Raw genomic sequence first — 20,587 nt, 5'->3', positions numbered from 1 at the left:
TAAAGTATTAGTTCACTTCCAGAAAAAAATGTCTTGATAATTTACTTACCCTCATGTCATCCAAGATGTTCATGTTTTTTTGTTTTTTTCAGTTGAAATTAAGGTATTTGAGAAAAACATTTTAGGATTTTTCTCCATATATAGACAAAGCAACATGTGTCATAATATGAAAACCACACCCACCTGGGGGAAAACAATCCAATGCTCTCCACTGACTTTGTATTGTGGGAAGCTGATTTATAACAAAAAGCAGAACAATGTTTAAAAGCTGCTATGTGACCATGTGTACAGTAAACAAGCTAGAAAATCCAGAACTACTTTTTTATAAGCTATCGACCCCCACCAAAAAACCCTGAAATACCCTGTGGGCGTGGCCTAAATGCCCTCTGTCTCTAGAGTGATAGATATAGACCTTAATGGGAGCCAGTAGTTGAAGGTCCAAATTTCAGTGCAGCTTCAAAGGGCTTTACATGATCCCAGCCGACGAATAATGTTTTATCTAGTGAAACGGTCTGCCGTTTTCTAAAAAAAAATGAACATTTATATAACTTTTAACCACAAATGCTCGTCGTTCGCTAAGAAGTACTGACCCAGTGTTTACAAAGCGAACGTGCAAAGAAAGTCAAACGCCCAAAAGGTAAAACAACGATGTTGAACAAGTTTTTTTAGCCTACCCTACCTTTTTGAACTGGAGTACACAGACAAAGAACTAACCACGTGTGACCCTTCCAGCGTGATTGCGCAATGCATTAAGACGCACATCGCAGAGCTAGTGCAAGATGAGCATTTGTGGTTAAAAAGTAAAAATAAGACCCTTATGCTTTGGGTGGGATTGTGTAGAGCCCTTTGAATCTGCATTGAAACTGCAATTTGGACCTACAACCTGCTGATCTCCACTGAAGTCCACTATATGGAGAAAAATCCATAAGGAAAATGTTTTCCTCAAACCTTAATTTATTTTTGACTGAAGAAAGAAAGACATGAACATCTTGGATGACATGGAGGTGAGTGAAGTTCTCTTTTAACGGAATATGAGACAACTGTGATTGACAAATTTGTTCAAACTGTACAGTTGAAAGCAAGTTTGGTTGATTTGTGCTGTATGAACAGAACCTCAGTGGACTGAATTAGTACTCTGTCATATTACCGATATACACATGCTTTGATATTCACTCTTCTTCTCTGTCACAGTGGTTACAGCCATTATTCAATGCTATCATGAGTTAAGGAATTGACTTTTGTTATATGTCCATGCATGCAGACATTGTATCTGATCGATTTCTACTTGTACAGGACAATTTAGTTCAGTGTAGTTTCACAGTCTATTGGCTTTCCTTATTACCCAACTACGATCAGACTATTCATCCCGATTAAAATCTATGAATTACACCCAAGGGGCATTTAGTATTCTGTAGAAAGCAGGCAATGGAAAATTGCTGCATCACACAATTACAGTAATGGATAGTGTTTTGAAATGTTGTGTGATGTATTTTCCATTACTTTTGGCTTAGATTCAAGATGCCCATCTTCGTCTATTAATCTGTGGCTGATTTATCTACTAGATCTTATCATAACCCTTTTTCCCCGCTTCCTTTCTCTGTCCACCGTCTCTCTCATTATTCTCTTTATCTGTCTCTTTTTGTGCATTGGTGACTAGGAGACGCTGAGCTTGACTAAACTGCAGTGAAATCACCCCACTGCAGAGATTACAAGACCTGCACAGCTTCACAATGTGTGTGAGAAAGGGAGATATATATAAATACTCGATTTTATAGAGAGCATTTGCTTAAAATAATCCTGCTTTTTCCCAAACCTTTTATTCTTTTCCATTTCTCTGTTAAACACTCTCTAAATTCTATGGCCCAGATATTCAGCAACAGAATATAAATCAAACTGCTATCATCATTTCAGCTTTCTCACTCCATCCACGCAGATGGTTTTTAACGCACAGATCGTAAAGACAAGCTGACAATGGAAAAATAACAACAGTACAGGTAGTAAAAAGATAGTTTGTTTCAGTTGTGAGTTATTCATTTTATGGGGGTGATTCATTTTTTTAAAGCCCTGAATAAATCAGCCTTCTTCTACCTTCCGCAATCATTAGACTGTTGAATCGCACACAAGTCGACTGATTGTTGACTGGTTTTCAATACTTTTGTATTCTCTTGGAAATTGCTTTGTGTTTGTGTGAGAACTTTATGTTTGCTCGCAGAAGCATTGAAAAAGTTTTTCCTCCCAGCTCATATTATTTCATCACCAGTTTTGTGAGCAAATGCAAAGTTTCCCAGGGGAACACAAACATTTTGCATTCTGTATTATCAGTGGCATTAAAAAGGAATGAAACTAAAGACTCAGGAATCTTCTCACATTGTTTGAAACAGATCCTGTATTAAAGGAGTAAAATTTACATATAATGTACTCACCCCCTCGTCATCCAAAATGTTCATGTCTTTCTTTCTTCAGTTGTAAAGAAATTATGTTTTTTGAGGAAAACATTTCAGGAATGTTCTCTATATAGTGGACAGCTATGGTGCCCTGAGTTTGAACTTCCAAAATCCAGTTTAAATGGGCTCTAATGATCCCAGCCAAGGAGGAAGGGTCTTATCTAGCAAAACGATCAGTCCATTTCTTTAAAATGTACAATTTATCTACTTTTTAACCTCAAATGCTCATCTTGTCTAGCTCTGCGTTAACTCTGTGTATTCTGGTTTAAGACAGTTAGGGTATGTTGAAAAACTTCCATCTCATTTTCTCACTTTGTCAACACTGGGTCGGTTCATCTGCAGTGATGTAGGATGATTTTGAAGTTGGAGGAGAAAATGAGATGGGAGTTTTTCAACATACCCTAACTGTATTAACCCGGAATGCACAGAGCTCACGCAGAGCTAGACAAGACGAGCATTTGAGGTTAAAAATATATAAATTGTACATTTTTTTTAAGAAAATAACAAATTGTTTCGCTCGATAAGACCCTTCTTCCTCGGCTGGGATCGTTTAGAGCCTTTTGAAGCTACATTTAAACTGCATTTTGGAAGTTCAAACTTGGGGGCACCACTGAAGTCCATTATATGGAGAAAAATCCTGAAATGTTTTCCTCAAAAAAAAAATTCTTTACAACTGAAGAAAGAAAAACCTGAACATCTTGAATGACAAGGAGGTGAGTACATTATCTTTAAATGTTTGTACTGGTAGTTGAACTTCTCCTTTAATATTTAGGCACAGTTAAAAAATTCTACCTCCTTCAACTAAAAAACAAGTTCAGTTCCTGCCTTAAATGTTTTAGTTTAATTAATTTGGATGTACATGTCATTTCAGCTTACTGACTTGGGTTGAACTTTATAAAACTTAAAAACTTATAAATGTTGAAATTGTTAATTTTGATGTGTTGAAGTTAAAGGAGAAGTCCACTTCCAGAAAAACAATTTACAGATAATGTACTCACCCCCTTGTCATCCAAGATGTTCATGTCTTTCTTTCTTCAGTTGTAAAGAAATTGTGTTTTTTGAGGAAAACATTTCAGGATTTTTCTTCATATAATGGACTGGTATGGTGCCCTGAGTTTGAACATTTGACATACCCTAACTGTCTTGAGTCAGAATACACTGAGTTCAGGGAGAGCAAGACAAGATGAGTGTTTGAGATTAAAAAGTATTTAAATTTTAGTTTTTTATTGAAAATAACCGATCGTTTCGCTAGATAAGACCCTTCTTCCTCGGCTGGGATCATTTACAAATGATTGTTTGGATCGTTTGAAGCCGCATTTAAACTGCATTTTGGAAGTTCAAATTGGGGGCACCATAGCAGTCCATTATATGGAGAGAAGTCCTGAAATGTTTTCCTCAAAAAACAATTTCTTTACAACTGAAGAAAGAAAGACATGAACATCTTGGATGACAAGGGGGGTAAGTACATTATCTGTAACTTGTTTTGGAAGTGGACTTCTCCTTTAATCACATCATTACATTACACTGTTACGCCAGTAGGTGGTGAAATTATCTTAATGACTCATTCGACCGATTCGTCCAGGAACGAAACAACTCCACTGTTTGTTCAGAGACGGCACAGATTCTACACAACTCAGTTAGCCTATGTACTTTGCGGCTTCATTGAAACTGATTTGAAATAAGATTAAGTTTCTAAAAATGTTTCAAAAACGTAAGTTACTCAATATTACTTCTTGTTTATCAAACTGTTATAGCTATCCACTATATTTTTCTGTTAAGAGCTAGTTTTAGCTGTAACATTATTGCAAACTGGTGTGTCTTACCATGTATTATCATAATTATAAACACATTGGTTTTACCGTTTACTGCACTTCTTGTTATTTCCCAACAGTGGCTAATGAAGTCTCGCACCTTAACAGAAAACGCCCTGCTCCCGTGTTGAAAAATAAGGTGGATAAAAGCAATGCTGCATTCGCAATCGAATTGGCTGTGGCCAACCCTCGCAGGTCATCACAACCAGCACTTGCTTTGTGATGTTTCTTATGTAATTATAATTGTAAAAATCATGCATATTGTCTGTTTCTAGGTGTGTAAGGCAATAGATTAATCTCTTACCTTTGTGTTATTGTGCATTGAGTTTCACTGCAACCGTCTTTTTTTTAGCGTAGAAGTAGCTGTATGATTTTCAGCTTTGTTGAGTTGACAATCAACCCCATTGGACCCTGCTGAGAAAACATAATCAGCCATAAGCACTTGCCCCCTACAGGCCTCCATACACCAGCACACCCTGCTGTGTCAACAGCCCCAGTCATCACTAAACTGCTTTCATACAGCTCCACTAGCCAGCCGACTCACTCTGTACCTGTCTAACCCACTACAGCTTCAGTTAGTCAAAGACAGGCAGGCAGTTTTGATAGCTGGTTAAATACAGACTTTGCTGATTTCACTGCATATTCTTAAAGGGCTAGGGCACCCAAAAAATCATTTACTCACTCTCATGTTGTTCCAAACCTTTATGGATTTCCTTTTTTTTTTTTTGGCCTTTTTTTTTGGCCTTTTTTAGTATTAAAATGGATCTAAATTGGAAAAATAATAAGAAATGTTTGATATGACCTTTTTAGGTGAGCAGCTTGCTGAAAAAGTGCAATGCCTGAAATGATCTCAGGAGTCTTCATTACAAGGAATGAACATCTGGAGACAAATGAGTCTTTTATGCCTCTATGAATCTGCAGTATTATTAGAATTGTGAGACATGCATTTATCATACACATGTTCTGCTTCATTAAATAAACGCAATTGTATTATCACAAGTCTTAAAGTAGTCCACCTCCAAAGTGAGTCTATTAAGCGGGCTTGTTACTGTACCAGCAAAGCAGTTTACTGCTCACTATTAATTGCTGTGCTGGTTCTACAGCAGCAAAATTGTAAGTGCTTGGTCACATAGAAAGCTGCTGTATCAGATGAGAATTTACACTTTGAGAAATCAGCAAATCTCCAAAATGTTTTGTGGACTGCAACACATGCTCTGTGTAAAATGTATCAATGTTTATTATTTACTATTATATGTAGTATAATATATATATATATATATATATATATATATATATAGTCTTGTATAATATGTCATTCTAAATTATATATATTGTATAGCTGAACTTATTTATTTACTTCTAATGAACCAAGTTTTTCCAATTCTGTTAAATAGATGATTATTTCCAGAAAAATCAGTCTGCTACCTAATACATTATATTATTTTATTATTTTTATTTTATTTTATTTATTATTTTATTTTAAATATGTTTTTATTTTACCTGTAAATTTAATTTAATTTTAATCAAACATAATAATAATTTAATAAACATAATAATTTAGGAAAAATTTGCATTCCATAAATGATTTATTGTATATCTGAATTTATTTATTGATTTCTAATGAACCAAGCTTTTCCAAGCTTTTCCCAATTGTATGTTAAATAGATGATTATTTGCAGAAAAAATCAGTCTATATTTTACATATATTTTACCTGTTCACTTTTTTTTCATCAAAACAATCATTTAGGAAAAATTTGCATTCCACAAATTATGTATTATATATCTGAATTTACCAAGCTTTTTCCAGTTGTGTGTTAAATAGATGATTATTTGCAGAAAGATCAGCCTGCTACCAAATTATTTTATGTTATTTTATTTTATATTTATTTGTTTTATCTGTATATTCACTCTTTTTTATTAAAGTAATCATTTAGGAAAAAATTAATCCATAAATTATGTATTATATATCTGAATTTACCAAGCTTTTTCCAGTTGTGTGTTAATGATTGCTTGCAGAAAAATTAGTCTGCTACCAAAGATTTTTTATTTTATTTTTTTAAATATATTATTATTTTACCTGTTAATTTCCCCCCTTTTTTAATTAAAGTGATCATTTAGGAAAATGTCTAAATGTATTTATTTACTTCTAACGGACCAAGCTTTTTCCAATTATATGTTAAATACATGATTATTTGCAGAAAAATCAGCCTGCTACCAAATTATTTTTTTTATTTTATGTTTTTAAATTTGCCTGTATTTAATAGACTATTGCTGTATTTAATAGACTTTCAGGATTTTTTTCTTTTAATCTATGTACCATTCTGCTCTAAATGTGTACGGCACCTTATTATAATACACAATAGCTGAAGTCCTTTTCCAGTTAAATGAAATGTCTGAGGTCTACAGTAGAGAATTCTGCGATCACTAAGATCTGATGCATTTTTAATGGTTATTTGTTTTTCCTTTGGGCTACTTATGTAATCAACATTTTTTACCGCTCACAAACTCCCTTGCCACTAGCAGCATCACAGAAAGTCTCCTGCATTTCACTCAGAAAACAACAGAAAGTCAGAAAGTCCTCAGGTGAAAACAACAGTCAACTGAAAGTTTAATGGTGTTTTTGTTCTGAAAAGCAGCTGCATATAAACTAGTATATACATAAATCAGCCGCCAAACAAGAATGAAGACAAAAACAAACTCTCCTGAATATGACTGCGTCAGTATGAGTGTTTCTCAGCCTGAGGTGTGTGTTCTCACTGTTTCACTTTGTTCTTTTTTTCCTCTTCTCCTATTTACTACAGGCAGCATTGTGTACCTGGGGATGATGGTAGGGGCCTTCTTCTGGGGCGGCATGGCTGACAAGGTGGGCAGACGGCAGTGTCTGCTCATTTGTATGTCCATCAATGGCTTCTTCGCCTTCCTGTCATCTTTTGTGCAGGGCTATGGCTTCTTCCTGCTCTGTCGCATAATAGCTGGCTTCGGGTGAGTCTGTTACCATGCGATCTGTGGTACATCTTCAAGACTTTACATTTGTCAAGTCTAAAATATGGATTTTGATAGACACTTTAGATATTGTACATCATATAATACAAAGAAATATATCTAAAAAGGAGGTCACTAAGATTTTTTAAAAGAAATGGATACTTTTATTCAGCAAGGATGCATTAAATGTATCAAAAGTCACAGTAAATACATTTTAAACTTTCTGTTCATCAAAGAATCCTGAAAAATGTCTTGCGATATATAAAGAAATATAAAGATGTTAGTGGGAAAATACTGGTTACTCGCTAATATTTGATACCATAATCATGGCTCAATAGGCTATTTTTTGAGCATGCACATCTTATAGTGTTTCTTGTTATGTTTATAATAAAGGCTTTCTCTTACAATGCTGTAAAATATATATCTCGTGCTCTCATGTGTAAGCAAGCAGACAAACTGTATGGAACCTATCCATTTAACACACTACCTAGATATAGTCTCCACCTGCGCTTTGACCTGGGTTTCTGGAAAGCGTTGTCGGTTGGTATCATGAGAAACTATACAATGGGCATTTTTTATCAACCTCCGCTGAAACAAGAATATCTCTTCTATTCTTTAGATAATAGTCTTTTTCAGACAGACAATACATTACATCTGGCTGGATCAATAGCCACTGCAGTGCTGCGTTCTTGACTCTCTGATTCTCCTTTGCTGGCAAGGATTGTCTGTGGGTCCACGGCTAAAGCACTTGTCTCTCTGATGATGGAGTTATTGTGAATCTTTGAACGCATTCAGCCTGTAATGACTTGCACTGAAGCCTGCGCAGCCTAATAAGCATTTCACAGAATGTTGTTGCTAATTAAAATGTCCATATGGTTGCAGTGATGAGTGGTATCATTTGAAAGAAGTCTTTATTATGCTCACTTAGGCTGCACTTATGTGATAAAAAAAATACAGTAAAAACAGTAATATTGTGAAATATTATTACAATTTAAAATTGTAATTTTTTTGTAATACAGTATATTGTAAAATCTAAGCTGAGATTTCAGCAGCCATTATTCAAACTTTATTTGAATTAAACTTTAAACATTATTCCATGATCCTTCCTTCTTGGGATCCAATATGTTGATTTGTTTTTTTTTTCAGCATTCTTTAAACAATAGAAAGTTAAAAAAAAAAAAAAAAAAAAAAATATATATATATATATATATATATATATATATAAAATTTTAAAATCTTTACTGTCACCTTTAATCAGTTTAATGCATCCTTACTAAATAAAAGTATTCTCTCTCTTTTTTTTCACAATAAATAAATAAATTAATTAATTAATTAATAAATAAAAAAAAAGAATTTAGCTGTAATGTACTTAACAGAAAATATGCAAATAGTCCTTGATTCTTTTAAATGCTATCATTTAGTATTTGGAAACTACAGTGATTTTCTTTGAATATTGATCTGAAGAAGACACGCAAGACTAATTAACTCAGTAGTAGCAATTACATGCAATCTCGCAAATTAGGCTGATTTTGTGTTTCTGTGTGGACACAGAGTAGTGTTTTAATTCAATCTAGCGTAATGCTTTACACTAGTGTTTCTGTTTGATTGCAGTCGACTTAAGCGAGTAGTGTTCTTTATGTAATTCTTTTAGCAGTTAAAGCAGGTTTTTTTTTTTTTTTCCAGCAGTTAAAGCTCCACTGAAGCGCTTTGAAACATGCATGACATGCGTGCAATTTCAACTGAAACAGAAAGACAGGGTGGGACATATCAAGCAGTCCCGTTCCCTTTTTTAAACAGCCATAGCGTTTCTATTATATCACAGGTTGGGCCAGAGCTGCTGAGCTGGGTAAAGCCACATTTGACAGCTTTTAAAAGCCACAGTCTAATAGATTTCCCTTTTTATTCATCAGTGCTAATCTTAACCGATTATGAAATCTGGTTGCAGCGCACACATAAGGAGAGTCTTTGCAGATTATCTTCCCTGAAATCTTAAACATGCACACACTACAAGATTTGAAAATTGTGCCGCATCACACACTACAAGATATTATTAAGATTATCATGAAGGAGGGAGCACCTCAAGTGATCTCCCGCAACAAATCGTCATTTCAGCAACTAATGTTTACAAATGTATTTTTGTTTACAAATTTTTTTTGTTTATTTTTTTTTTAATTTTGTTTATTTGGATGTCTTGTTATAATTGTATTTGTTTTGTTGTAGTTTATAATTTAAAAAAATAAATGTTTACAAATGTTAGCTGTTATAGTTAATTGTTATATGCTTTAACTGTTTTATATCTATAGATTTTACTTTAGGCAGGTCGTGATTTGAGAAGGCAAAACTGATTAAACATAGTCTATGATCAACTCACTGTCTGCCGCTGACCGCTTGGTCATTAATTTAAAAAAACAAGAACGTATATTTAACGAACAAAAAATGCTCCAAATGTTTTTCGAAATTAACTTAATAAAAAAACGAAACAAAATATAATCACATTGCCGTTACATACAAAACTGAACTATTTTAATTGCTAAAACAGTATTAAAAGCCGTTTTGGGAGAAGGGGAAAAAAGATGGGCTCGGGTCAGACTCGGGCTGCATAGAGCGTTGCTTTCCTTGCTCCATGCGGTTGTGGTATGTTTTCAACATATTATACAGACAGTGTTACTACGAAAACATAAAAAGCAGTTTCCTCCATCTCCACTATCCAATGGACCATACAGCTGCTGTTTTGCGGTCGTGCATTGGCTGTTGTGAAAGTACTGACGTAATCATAGCCGTGAACATCCCTATTTAAAATCCTGAATATTAAACATGTTTGATATGATCGGGGTGGCCCCGATTTGCGTGAGAGCAGATCAGGAGGTGTAAGATTCGATCTGTGAACATCTCACATTACCAGATAATCTGTGCCGAACATCGGGACCGATCGAGGGGCCTGACAAGATTTTTGCTCCGATTCTCGAGAGGGGAAAATCGGGGCAGAATCGGGCTAAAAATCTTGTAGTGTGAGCCCGGCTTTAAAGGGGTCATCGGATGCAAAGTTCACTTTTACATGTTGTTTGAACATTAATGTGTGTTGGCAGTGTATGTACAAATCTACCTTACAATGATAAAAATCCATGCAGTGGTTTTTAATTAATCTGTAAAAATAATATCACCTTTTTCAAATCGAGCCATTCTCAGAGGCCGCTCCCATGATAGTTGTTTGACATGAGCGTCTTAGCTCAGACCCGTCTAAATCAGCTGTAACAGTCCAACCTCCATTGTTTCGATGCTGGAGCAGGGATGTAAGTTAGACAAGAATATCTCAGATTGAGCGATTGAGGTGTTGTGTTGCTGGATGTAATAATGAATGTAGTGGTCGCCATTTACTCCCAACCTCTGAGCCGCTGAAGTTGCAGTGGATTGCCTTTGTTTGTGAAGATAATGTGGCTCCTGATCTACATATATCCGTCTATGTTCACTCAAATCATTCGTGATCCAGCTTCACTTACAGCAGAAGTGAGTACAGGGTTTTTTTTATGAATCTTTGTGATCGCCTTTCCTAATAACATGCTAGTTAGCAAGTTTAGCGGCGAAATGCACCTGAAGTAAACAGGCTCGTCACTCCACAAAGAGAAGAGAGGGGCGGGGCGAGCAGAGTTCATTAACATTTAAAGCAACCTCGACCAGAATTGGATGATTTTTGCAGAGCTCATTTTGGAAAGGTGAAAAAGGTGATATTTACACTACCACTGAGAAATTTTAACCAAAGCATGTTATAGACTTTTCATTAAGACCCTAAAGAATCATATCAACTTGTGGAAAATGGGCATCCGATGACCCCTTTAACAAGTGACCGATTTCAGCCACAGCCTCAGCATCTATTTATAGTGTAGGGAGCAGGATGCATATTGTGCAGTACAAGACATTTTTAGGATAACGGTGTTATAAATAAACAGCGTTACTAACATCACTTTTTTCAGTAACGAGTAATCAAACTAATTACTGTTTCCCCCGTTACAATGTCATTGCTGTTACTGACAATAAAATGCGGCGTTACTATAATTGAGCTCACTGAAGTGGTTTTCATCCAAGTAGACTCTTTCTCAGCCATAGGACCTGCAATGCTACGCATCACGTTGTGTTCTTCTTCTGAGGTAAATTCTGGCTTATTCCTCTCAGTGCGTCTTCTTCCAGAAACGAAAAGTAGCCGAGATTGACTTGATTAATGTATGAATGAATGATGAATGAATGAAGTTTGTTTACAGATGTGGGCGTTTACCTACATGTCTGCGCGTCTCAAGTGGATGTTTAAATTTTAAATAGCGGAGCCGCTTGTGGGCATTGCATTAAAGCAGTGGTTTTCAAAGCGGTCCTGTGTGCACCCCCAACACTACACATTTTCTGTGTCTCCCTCATCTGTCACACCTGATTCAACTCATTAGTAGAGACAGCAAGACCTGAAATGGGTGTGTCAGATATGAGAGACCTACAAAATGTGCAGCGTTGGGGGTGCTTGCAGGAACGGTTTAAAAACCGCTGCATTAGAGAAAATGAGATTAGACAGGAAAAACTGGAGCTTGCAATGGTATCATACAGATTACTTTACTAGAGAATATTTGTTTTTGATGTGACTTACTTTATTTAAAAGTAGACATTTTTATATTTCTATACATTTCTATATATATATATATATATATCATGTTTATGAGGCAAGTGTTCACTGAGATTTAGGTTGTTTTATTAACATGTCTGTGAAGAAAGGTGACTGAGACTGAGACAGCAGAGGGCGCACCCTGTTTATTTTATTTGTAGAGACCCTTTGCAGTTGTAAATGATACCTTATTCTTATCTGTACAATCAAAATATCAGAGTATTTTAAGTTCTTTTCGCGGTCATCAAGAAAAAACGAGAAAGACCGCACCGGTGCAGTCTTCGACCCCAGACAGTTAACAGTGTTGTCGCAAGATGTTTTTCATATCTGTGGGTTGAAGCGACCCTAATATCGTGATATTTAGCCACTGGAAGGTGTCATTAAAATGATGTAGATTAGTGTACAATGTTTTATTCATTTAACATATTTACTATTGGGGGCATCCAATTATTTGATATATTTTAACATTTTTTTTTAAAGTAACACAATAGTTACTTTCCCTGGTAATTAGTTACTCTTATAATGATGTAACTCACATACTAACTTACAGTTAGTATTTGTGAGAAGTAACTAGTAACTATAACTAATTACTTTTTTAAAGTAACAAGCTCAACACTGCTCGTAAGCAATGCAGGTGTTTTGTAGTTGGATGTAAAAGTGAACATAAGTGTCTTCATTTTCTCCCAAAATTAGAGCAGTGGATTAGTTTAGTTTTTAATGGTAATGTCCCACCAAATTTACAGAAAATGGAAGAGTGGGGCGGGGTTGAGCAGTAGCTCATTATCATTTAAAGAGACAAGCACCAAAACGAGTTGCTGTGAACAGAGCTGTTTTTGACAAGGTGAAAAGGACATTGTTTTACATGACCACTGATTAATTTTAACTGAAGTATGTTGGAGACATTACATGAAGACCCTAAAGAATCATACCAAGTTGTGGAAAAATTATGCTAAAAAAACTCTCTGAACTTTACTCTTTCTTGTCTTGTCCTTCAGGATTGGTGGAGCGGTGCCCATCGTCTTTTCATACTTTGCTGAGGTGCTGGCAAGAGAGAAGCGTGGAGAGCATCTGAGCTGGCTGTGCATGTTCTGGATGATTGGAGAGATTTATGCCTCCGCCATGGCCTGGGCCATCATACCTCACTACGGTATCAGAACCAGATCATGCTCTAGTCTGCATCCTATTATTTTTGCAAATCATCATTATTAAGGTTTTTAATTATTAGTAAAATTTGATAATATTATTATCTGTATTTAAAAAAAAAAAAAAAAAGCTATTCTTTTGAACTTTTTAGTCGTCAAAAAATCCTAAAAAATGTATCATGGTTTCCACACAAATATTAAGAAACACAACTGTTTTCAACATTTATAATAGTAAGAAATGTTTCTTGAGCAGCAAATCAGCATATTAGAATGATTTCTGAAGGATCATGTCACACTGAAGATTGGAGTAATGATGGTAAAAATTCAGCTTTGTCATCACAGGAATAAATTACCTATTAAAATAGAAATACTTTCTTGAAAGCAAGCAAAATTAGAAGATTTCCATATAAATCAAGTACCGCTGAACGCAGGTAGAGTCCGATTACAACGTTTTCGGTGAGCCCAGGTCAAGGTGTCTGCTTTTCCTCCGGCACGTGTGGGCTGTCCTTTCACTGGCAGTGATGACTGTGAGGGAGCGAGAACAGCGGAGCTTTAGGTTAAGTGATTAATGTAGAAACGGAGCACTGCAGGGATATTTAAAGGATGAAACGGCTCCTGTGGGGGAAGGCATAGCCCGATGATTTATGAGAACCTCTACTCTGGAAATAAGCTGCACTCATCAGTAACGAAATGATGGAATAGAGGGGAAGGGAGGAGGGAAGGAGCTCAATGGACATGGAGAGGAGTCTCTCGGCCAAGACAACGACTGGAACAGACTGTTTTCACTTCTGTTTTGGGGGGCAGTGGGGAGGTGTTTGCTGTGTTTTGTTCTCAGTGAACAGATCGTAATGAGGTTTTTCTCCTTGCCTTGTGAGACAAAGCAAAAGGAGTACTTGATTTATGAATGACCCTCGCTAGAGCCCAAGCAGGGGCCGAGCTGTCAGACACAGTGGCTACAGGAGAGTATTAGGGAGTCTGTATTATAGTCTGCATGCTGGGAATCAATGGGAAACAATCATAGGATCTGTGCATTGGGAGTCTGTGTATGTGTGTTGGGGGAGCACAAGGCAGAGCAGCAGTCATGGATGGGTAGTTTACATTCAGTCCCGCTTTTTCTTAAAATAGATTTTCACCTCTCTTTCAATCAATTCGATCCAATATGCATATTCATAAAATGGATAATTGGTTAAATGGATTAGTACTTGGTTTGGTTGCATGCAAACATAGATACTGTCTGTGAGATGGTGTCTCTCCTTAAGACAGTGCACAATTTGAGGTATTATACAGTTGAAGTCAAAAGTTTACATACACCTTGCAGAATCTGCAAAATGTAAAATATTTTACCAAAATAAGAGGGATCATACAAAATGCATGTTATTTTTTATTTAGTACTGACCTGAAATCAATAATCAAAAAGTCTGATCAAAAATTAGCCTTCCCATTACGAGGTGATATTTGACTCCTTAAAGTGATTTACAGGGGAAATTTGTTTTTACCTTTGTAATGGCATTTTTCTAACTTTATTAAAATGTAAATATGTAATCTTTTTTTTTTTATTTTATATATATATATATATATATATATTATAAGCTTTTTAAAATTTCTAATTAAAACAAAAGAATAAAAAAGTAGAATAAGAATAAGTTACCAATCAAATGAAATCAGTATTAACAAATTGTACTACAGAGGTGGCACAGAAGAACACAAAAGAGGCTTGTAGGTGTATTTTCATGTTTAATGAGGCTCAGAGGTGGCATGAGTACAATCAATTTAATCATGTTGAGATTAATGTTTTAAATATAGAATTTTGAATATAGAAATATTAAATTATATAAATAACTGAAAAGATGCTTAAAAATGAACCTAAACTAACACTGCCAGTAGGTGCCGGCAAGTCACTGATTTAATTACTGAATAATTCATTCATTTGATTCATTTGATTCATTTGAACGGCTGATTCATTCAGGAATAAAGCAAGTCACTGTCTTGTGAATGGGTTAATTGAATCATTGACTCATTAGGTTCATTTAAAAACGCACGTTCATTCATAAACGAAACACTGCTGTGTTTACATGGAGATGCGCAGCGGCTCAGTTGTGACTTGTTTCAAACTCCTTTTGATTATGAAATAGAGAAAAATCAGGCGAAAGTGTTATAGTCAGACAATGTAAGTCACTTAGTATTAACGTCTTGTTTATTTAACTGCTGTATTAAATCAATATCTCATTTACAAACACCCTTAAAAATCATTAAAAGCTGTCACTCATCTTCATCGCAATCTCACAAAGTTTCATTATAATCAACAATGCTCTCTACACTGCACAATCAATCTCTTATTTACACTCTCTCTACACTTTGTTTATGAAAGGATTCATGGGATATGTCTGTGATACATTACTCAATTTTGCAAAAACACATAGAAACCTTTGAAGTTCTTCTCAGTGCAAACACAATTATGCTGATCGGGTCAGTCGCACTGGTGCTATTTCATATTTTTTCATAGCACGCAGTAGTTTTCAGTCGCATTTGGTCACACTGTAGAGCCCTGCCTAACTGTCCACTGCCTACATAACTCCCTTTTAATGCAGTATGAAAAACAACCTCATAAGTGATTTATTTGGCGCGCTGTATATTAACAGTACAGCAACTGTATGCAACATATAATTGCCACACAAATGATTTGACTCACAATTGATTTCAACAGAGTTTGGATTTAGCATGCTAAGCTAACTCCGCATATGGGTACAAAGAGGCTAATGTAAACACATAGAACACAAATAGAGCAAATGATCTTTTTTGATTACACTTAGATATTTTTAGCAGTGATTTTCAGTATTGAATAAATATTTATCCTACCTCATGTCGCATCTGCGTCCCACTGCATGTGACTCTTTCAGAATCACATACTAGCATACCACTCTTACTGTTTTTACCTTTTTTATAACAGAAATAGTAAGAGTAATATGCTAGTATGTAACTCTGAGTTCACTGAGTGTGCTTTCTGGGATTTCCTTCTTCCCAGTAGAATATGTGCCAAAATGAGGTGTCTGTTGGTGCCTATGATGCTTTAAAAAACTGCATCTGAAGGCAGCTTGCAAATGTACTTACAATTGGGAATGTTTCAAGTCATTACAACATTTACTTTCACACAGTTTGCATGTGTGAGCGCGTGTCATTTTATTAGCATTAAAGCCGACTGTGAGTAGAGCCACTGGCAAGCTATCGTACATGAGTACAAACGGTAGGTCTGCTGGCTGCTGACTCTGTCACCCGTTTCCTCAGTCAATTATGCACATAATCTACGTAATGAGATTTCCAATGACATGGGCGAAACATTAACCCTCTAGGCTTTTCTGCTGTTGCAATCACAGCTTTATAACTCTCAGTTATGCTGCAGAGTAGTGTTACCTTCATTATTTACCACAGGTCCTCACAGAGATACGCTAATGAACACACACTGAGTGCTGTATTGCCATATTCCTAGTGTCTTTTTCACTGTCATTGGGATTGCAGACATAAATTATATTTATACCACCATATTCTAGCTGTAAACTCAGGATTTTTTATGTACTATGTGTATTGTTTTAGAATGTTATACCCTTGGGTCACCAACAGATCTTCTGCAGTGAATGGGTGCCGTCAGATTGTGAGTCCAAAAAGCTGATAAAAACATCATATTAATTAACAAGTAATCAACACCGCTTCAGTCCATCAGTTATGTTTTGTGAAGTGAAAAGCTGTGTTTGACAGTCCAAAACAATTCTAAACACATATGTCAATGGATTTTTATGTAAGAGGACAACAGGGGATGGACTTTTTTACTAGAGGAAGTGTTATTATGGATTATGGAGTGGTATTTTAGCCAGAAGCGATGGTTTAATGGTTGAAACGCCTTAAAGGAGAAGTCCACTTCCAGAACAAAAAGTGACAGATAATGTATTTACCCCTTGTCATTCAGGATGTACATGTATTTCTTTCTTCAGCTGTAAAGAAATTATGTTTTTTTGAGGGAAACATTTCAGCCCTGAGTTTGAGCTCCCAAAATGCAGTTTAAATGCGGCTTCAAACGATCCCAAATGCTGTTGTAAATGATCCCAGCTGAGGAAGAAGGGTCTTGTCTAGTCTATTTTCATAAAAATAATACAATTTATGTACTTTTTATTTTTTTTACATCTTGTCTCACTCTGCCTAAACTGTTTTTTTCTGGTTCATGACAGTTCTCATGTTCTCCCTCAACTTCAAAATCGTCCTATATCGCTGTTTTACCTTTTTGGTTGAGGGTGTTTGATCTTCTTTGCATATTCACTTTGCAAAGACTGGGTTGGTACTGAAGGATGGGCAGCAATGAAGGATGATTTTGAAATGATTTTTGAAGTTGAGGGAGGAAATACAGAGTTTTTCAACATACCCTAACTGTCTTGAATCAGAATACAGAGTTCAGGGAGAGCAAGACGAGTGTTTGAGATTAAAAAGTATTTAAATTGTATTTTTTTTAATGAAAATAACCAATCATTTCACTAGATAAGACCCACCTCGGCTGGGATCATTTACAACCACATTTGGGATCGTTTGAAGTCGCATTTAAACTGCTTTTTGGAAGTTCAAAATCGGGGCACCATATCAGTCCATTACATGGAGAAAAATCCTGAAATGTTTAACTCAAAAAACATAATTTCTTTACGGCTAAAGAAAAAAGACATGAACATCTTGGATGACATGAGGGTGAGTACATTATCTGTACATTTTTGTTGTGGAAGTGAACTTCTTCTTTAATGATTGATTTGTTTCTTACAAACACACAGCTTTTCTTTTCAAAAAGCGGTATTTAATGTAATGGAGTTGAGTGGATTGTGGATTTTTGTGATGTTTTTATCAGTTGTTTGGACTCTTGTTCTGACGGCACCCATTCACTGCAGAGGATCTATTGGTGAGCAAGTGAAGTAATGCTTAATTTCTCCATATCTGTTCCGATGAAGAAACAAACTCATCTACATCTTGGATGGCCTGAGGGTGAATAAATTTTAAGCAAATTTTCATTTTTGGGTGAACTATTTCTTTAATGGCCACTTTACTTTACCAGCAGTGAAAGACACTTGTGCCTTTCAAATGGGACATTTTCGTTTTAATGATATCATTAAGACCCTACGCTGTTTAACAGCTCAGTGCATAACACATTACCGGTAAAGAAAAAGATACATATTGGAGAAGTAGAAAAGGCACCACTTAAAATGGAATATAATGAGACACATTTTTAGTAACTCTCTGAGTCCATGACAGTCTTAAAGCTGCTTTACATGATTTCAGAAACCTGCCTGACACCACTTAAAATTAGAAATGCAGAATAGTTTTGGATGGTCTATGTTGATGAGTTCTTTTATATACATGCACTTCAGAATATTATAACAGAGGTGTGCAATCCTGTAGCTCAGTGTGTTAGCCTCTGTATCATGAAGAATATCATACTCTGTATGCTTAACTACAGCTTTATGTTTTTGCAAGATATTGTAAATGAAAAGTTTGCTTTTCTAATATGGACCTTGGACCACAAAACCAGTCTTAAGTAACATTATCTTTAACTTTAACGATCTGTTAAATTAAAATGCTTTGTCATATTGGTGGTGACACCTCTATTGCAACATGTTTAGCTTATCACAAATATTATACTTTGCTTTTATGACTTCTGATCACAGGTGTAGCCATACTTTGGAGCGCTAAGCAAGGTCCTGGCAGATCGCTAGGTTGGGTCCTCACAGATGAAAAAAAAAAAGAACCACACATAGGAATCGATAGGCGGAATCGGAATTTTAATTTCACAAGAAGTATCCGATTCCTGACCTGAAGTATCCAATTCTGGAATCTGAATCAATTTTCGATACCCAACCATAGCTGTTATACTGTACTGGTGGCACGCGAGCTTCAACTGCACACACAAATGTGGCGGCACGCGCTATATCCTGTATCATTTCATATGATTAATCGTGATTAATTTCAGAAAAAAAAATGTTTGACTAATTAGTTAATTTTTAAAAATCGATTGACATCAATACTATTTCTGATGTTTTTCAGTTCCAGCACCTGGAAAAGACACACTACACTCAGCTCTTATGTAATCAATCAGCGTTGGACAAATAAAATGGATGTGTTCACTCAGACAATAATCATTGTGACTTGCCAACAGTAACTGATAAATGTTTCTAGCTCAAATCCAACAGTCTTATGGCTTGAAGTGCAACCAGCCAAGACCTTTGTCTGTGCTGGATCAATAACATGAAAAATTGTTTGATGTTTTCCACAGGCTGGAGTTTCAGTATGGGCTCGGCTTATCAATTCCACAGCTGGAGGGTGTTTGTGGTGGTGTGTGCTCTCCCCTGCGTTTGTGCCGTGGTGGCCTTAACGTTCATGCCGGAGAGCCCCAGGTTCTATTTGGAGGTATGAAGTGTCTAAAAGTAGGTAGGGAGATACAAAGATTCATAATAGCTTCAGTTCAGTTTGTAATATCATTCATTTACAAATAGAAAATGGGCAAAATCCATCTCAGATGACTGCTTTGCTGTTAAGTGCATGTTTATAAAAACATCAGTTTATATGACTTGAACATCTGAGGAAACAGTGTGACTTAAGGGAACACGACTCTCTTTGAAGCTAATGATGCGTGCTTGTCGTGACTCCCTACGCCCCTCTTTCGGGCCTGCCGTGGCAATAGAGGTGGGCGGCTGTCATCGAGCGCTGCGGTTTTCCACTTAATCCAGTTAATCTCTTAGGGATTTTTTTCTGCTCTATCCTTTCAGGTGGGGAAGCACGACGAGGCCTGGATGATCCTCAAGCAGATTCATGACACAAACATGCGAGCGCGTGGACAGCCCGAGAAAGTCTTCACCGTGAGTTGATTCCCTCACTACGCTAACTTTAAGCTGCTTAGAGCACCAACCATGCTTTAAAGTTGCTTAAATTCATGAATGATTGTCTCATCCTGCCCTGCATGTGGGCTTCACGGATGTTTTGAGTGTCATTTACTGAGCTGCTTGGTGAGCAGCCTAGTGATGAAGATCAAGCTGTCATCCAAATTGGGCACTCTTATACCGCCATAAGATATTTTTTTCTCTTTTAAACAGTGATCCTCAAAAATGTTTGGATATTGAAGTCAAACTTTTAAAAAATATACACATTTTATTGCATTACGTAACAAAAAAAAAAAAAAAAAATCTGTGGAATGAAATCCATATAGACTAATCTTTCCTTTGACATTTTCACCAATTTACACTTGAATCTGAGTAATAAATCAGAATTGAGAACTAAGGCTTACAGTGTGAAGGCAACCCTTGTAACTGGTGTTACTTCTTGTAGGTGAACAGAATTAAGATCCCAAAGCAGATTGATGAGTTTGTCGAGATGCAGACTGAATCTGGCAACCTTTTCTCAAAAGCGATCTTCAGAATAAAGACTGAGCTTCATGGGGTGAGATTCATGATGTGTAGCCTTTCAGAAATAATATAATCTGTGTAATCATTAGTATAAGTTACAGAATACCTGTGATAATTTTTTATGATGAAAATGATTAGAACTCCTTTT

The 20,587-nt window shown here is 36.0% G+C and overlaps 1 protein-coding gene across 2 annotated transcripts in view; it reads left to right on the top strand.

Annotated features, from left to right (window-relative positions):
* The window catches only part of sv2ca (synaptic vesicle glycoprotein 2Ca), a 36,205-nt gene that overhangs the window by 8,910 nt on the left and 6,708 nt on the right, over window positions 1-20,587 (top strand). For both annotated transcript variants that reach the window (XM_051111053.1, XM_051111054.1), the window contains 5 exons: window positions 7,057-7,237; window positions 12,872-13,023; window positions 19,314-19,447; window positions 19,807-19,896; window positions 20,363-20,473. In XM_051111053.1, coding sequence (XP_050967010.1) covers window positions 7,057-7,237; window positions 12,872-13,023; window positions 19,314-19,447; window positions 19,807-19,896; window positions 20,363-20,473 — 668 coding nt within the window. The remainder of the gene's footprint in view (window positions 1-7,056; window positions 7,238-12,871; window positions 13,024-19,313; window positions 19,448-19,806; window positions 19,897-20,362; window positions 20,474-20,587) is intronic.

Source organism: Labeo rohita, chromosome 5 (assembly GCF_022985175.1).
Source record: "Labeo rohita strain BAU-BD-2019 chromosome 5, IGBB_LRoh.1.0, whole genome shotgun sequence".
NCBI classification, from domain to species: Eukaryota; Metazoa; Chordata; class Actinopteri; order Cypriniformes; family Cyprinidae; genus Labeo; species Labeo rohita.
The sequence above is the reverse complement of the archived record's forward strand: the minus strand, read 5'-3'. Positions and strand labels throughout refer to the sequence as shown.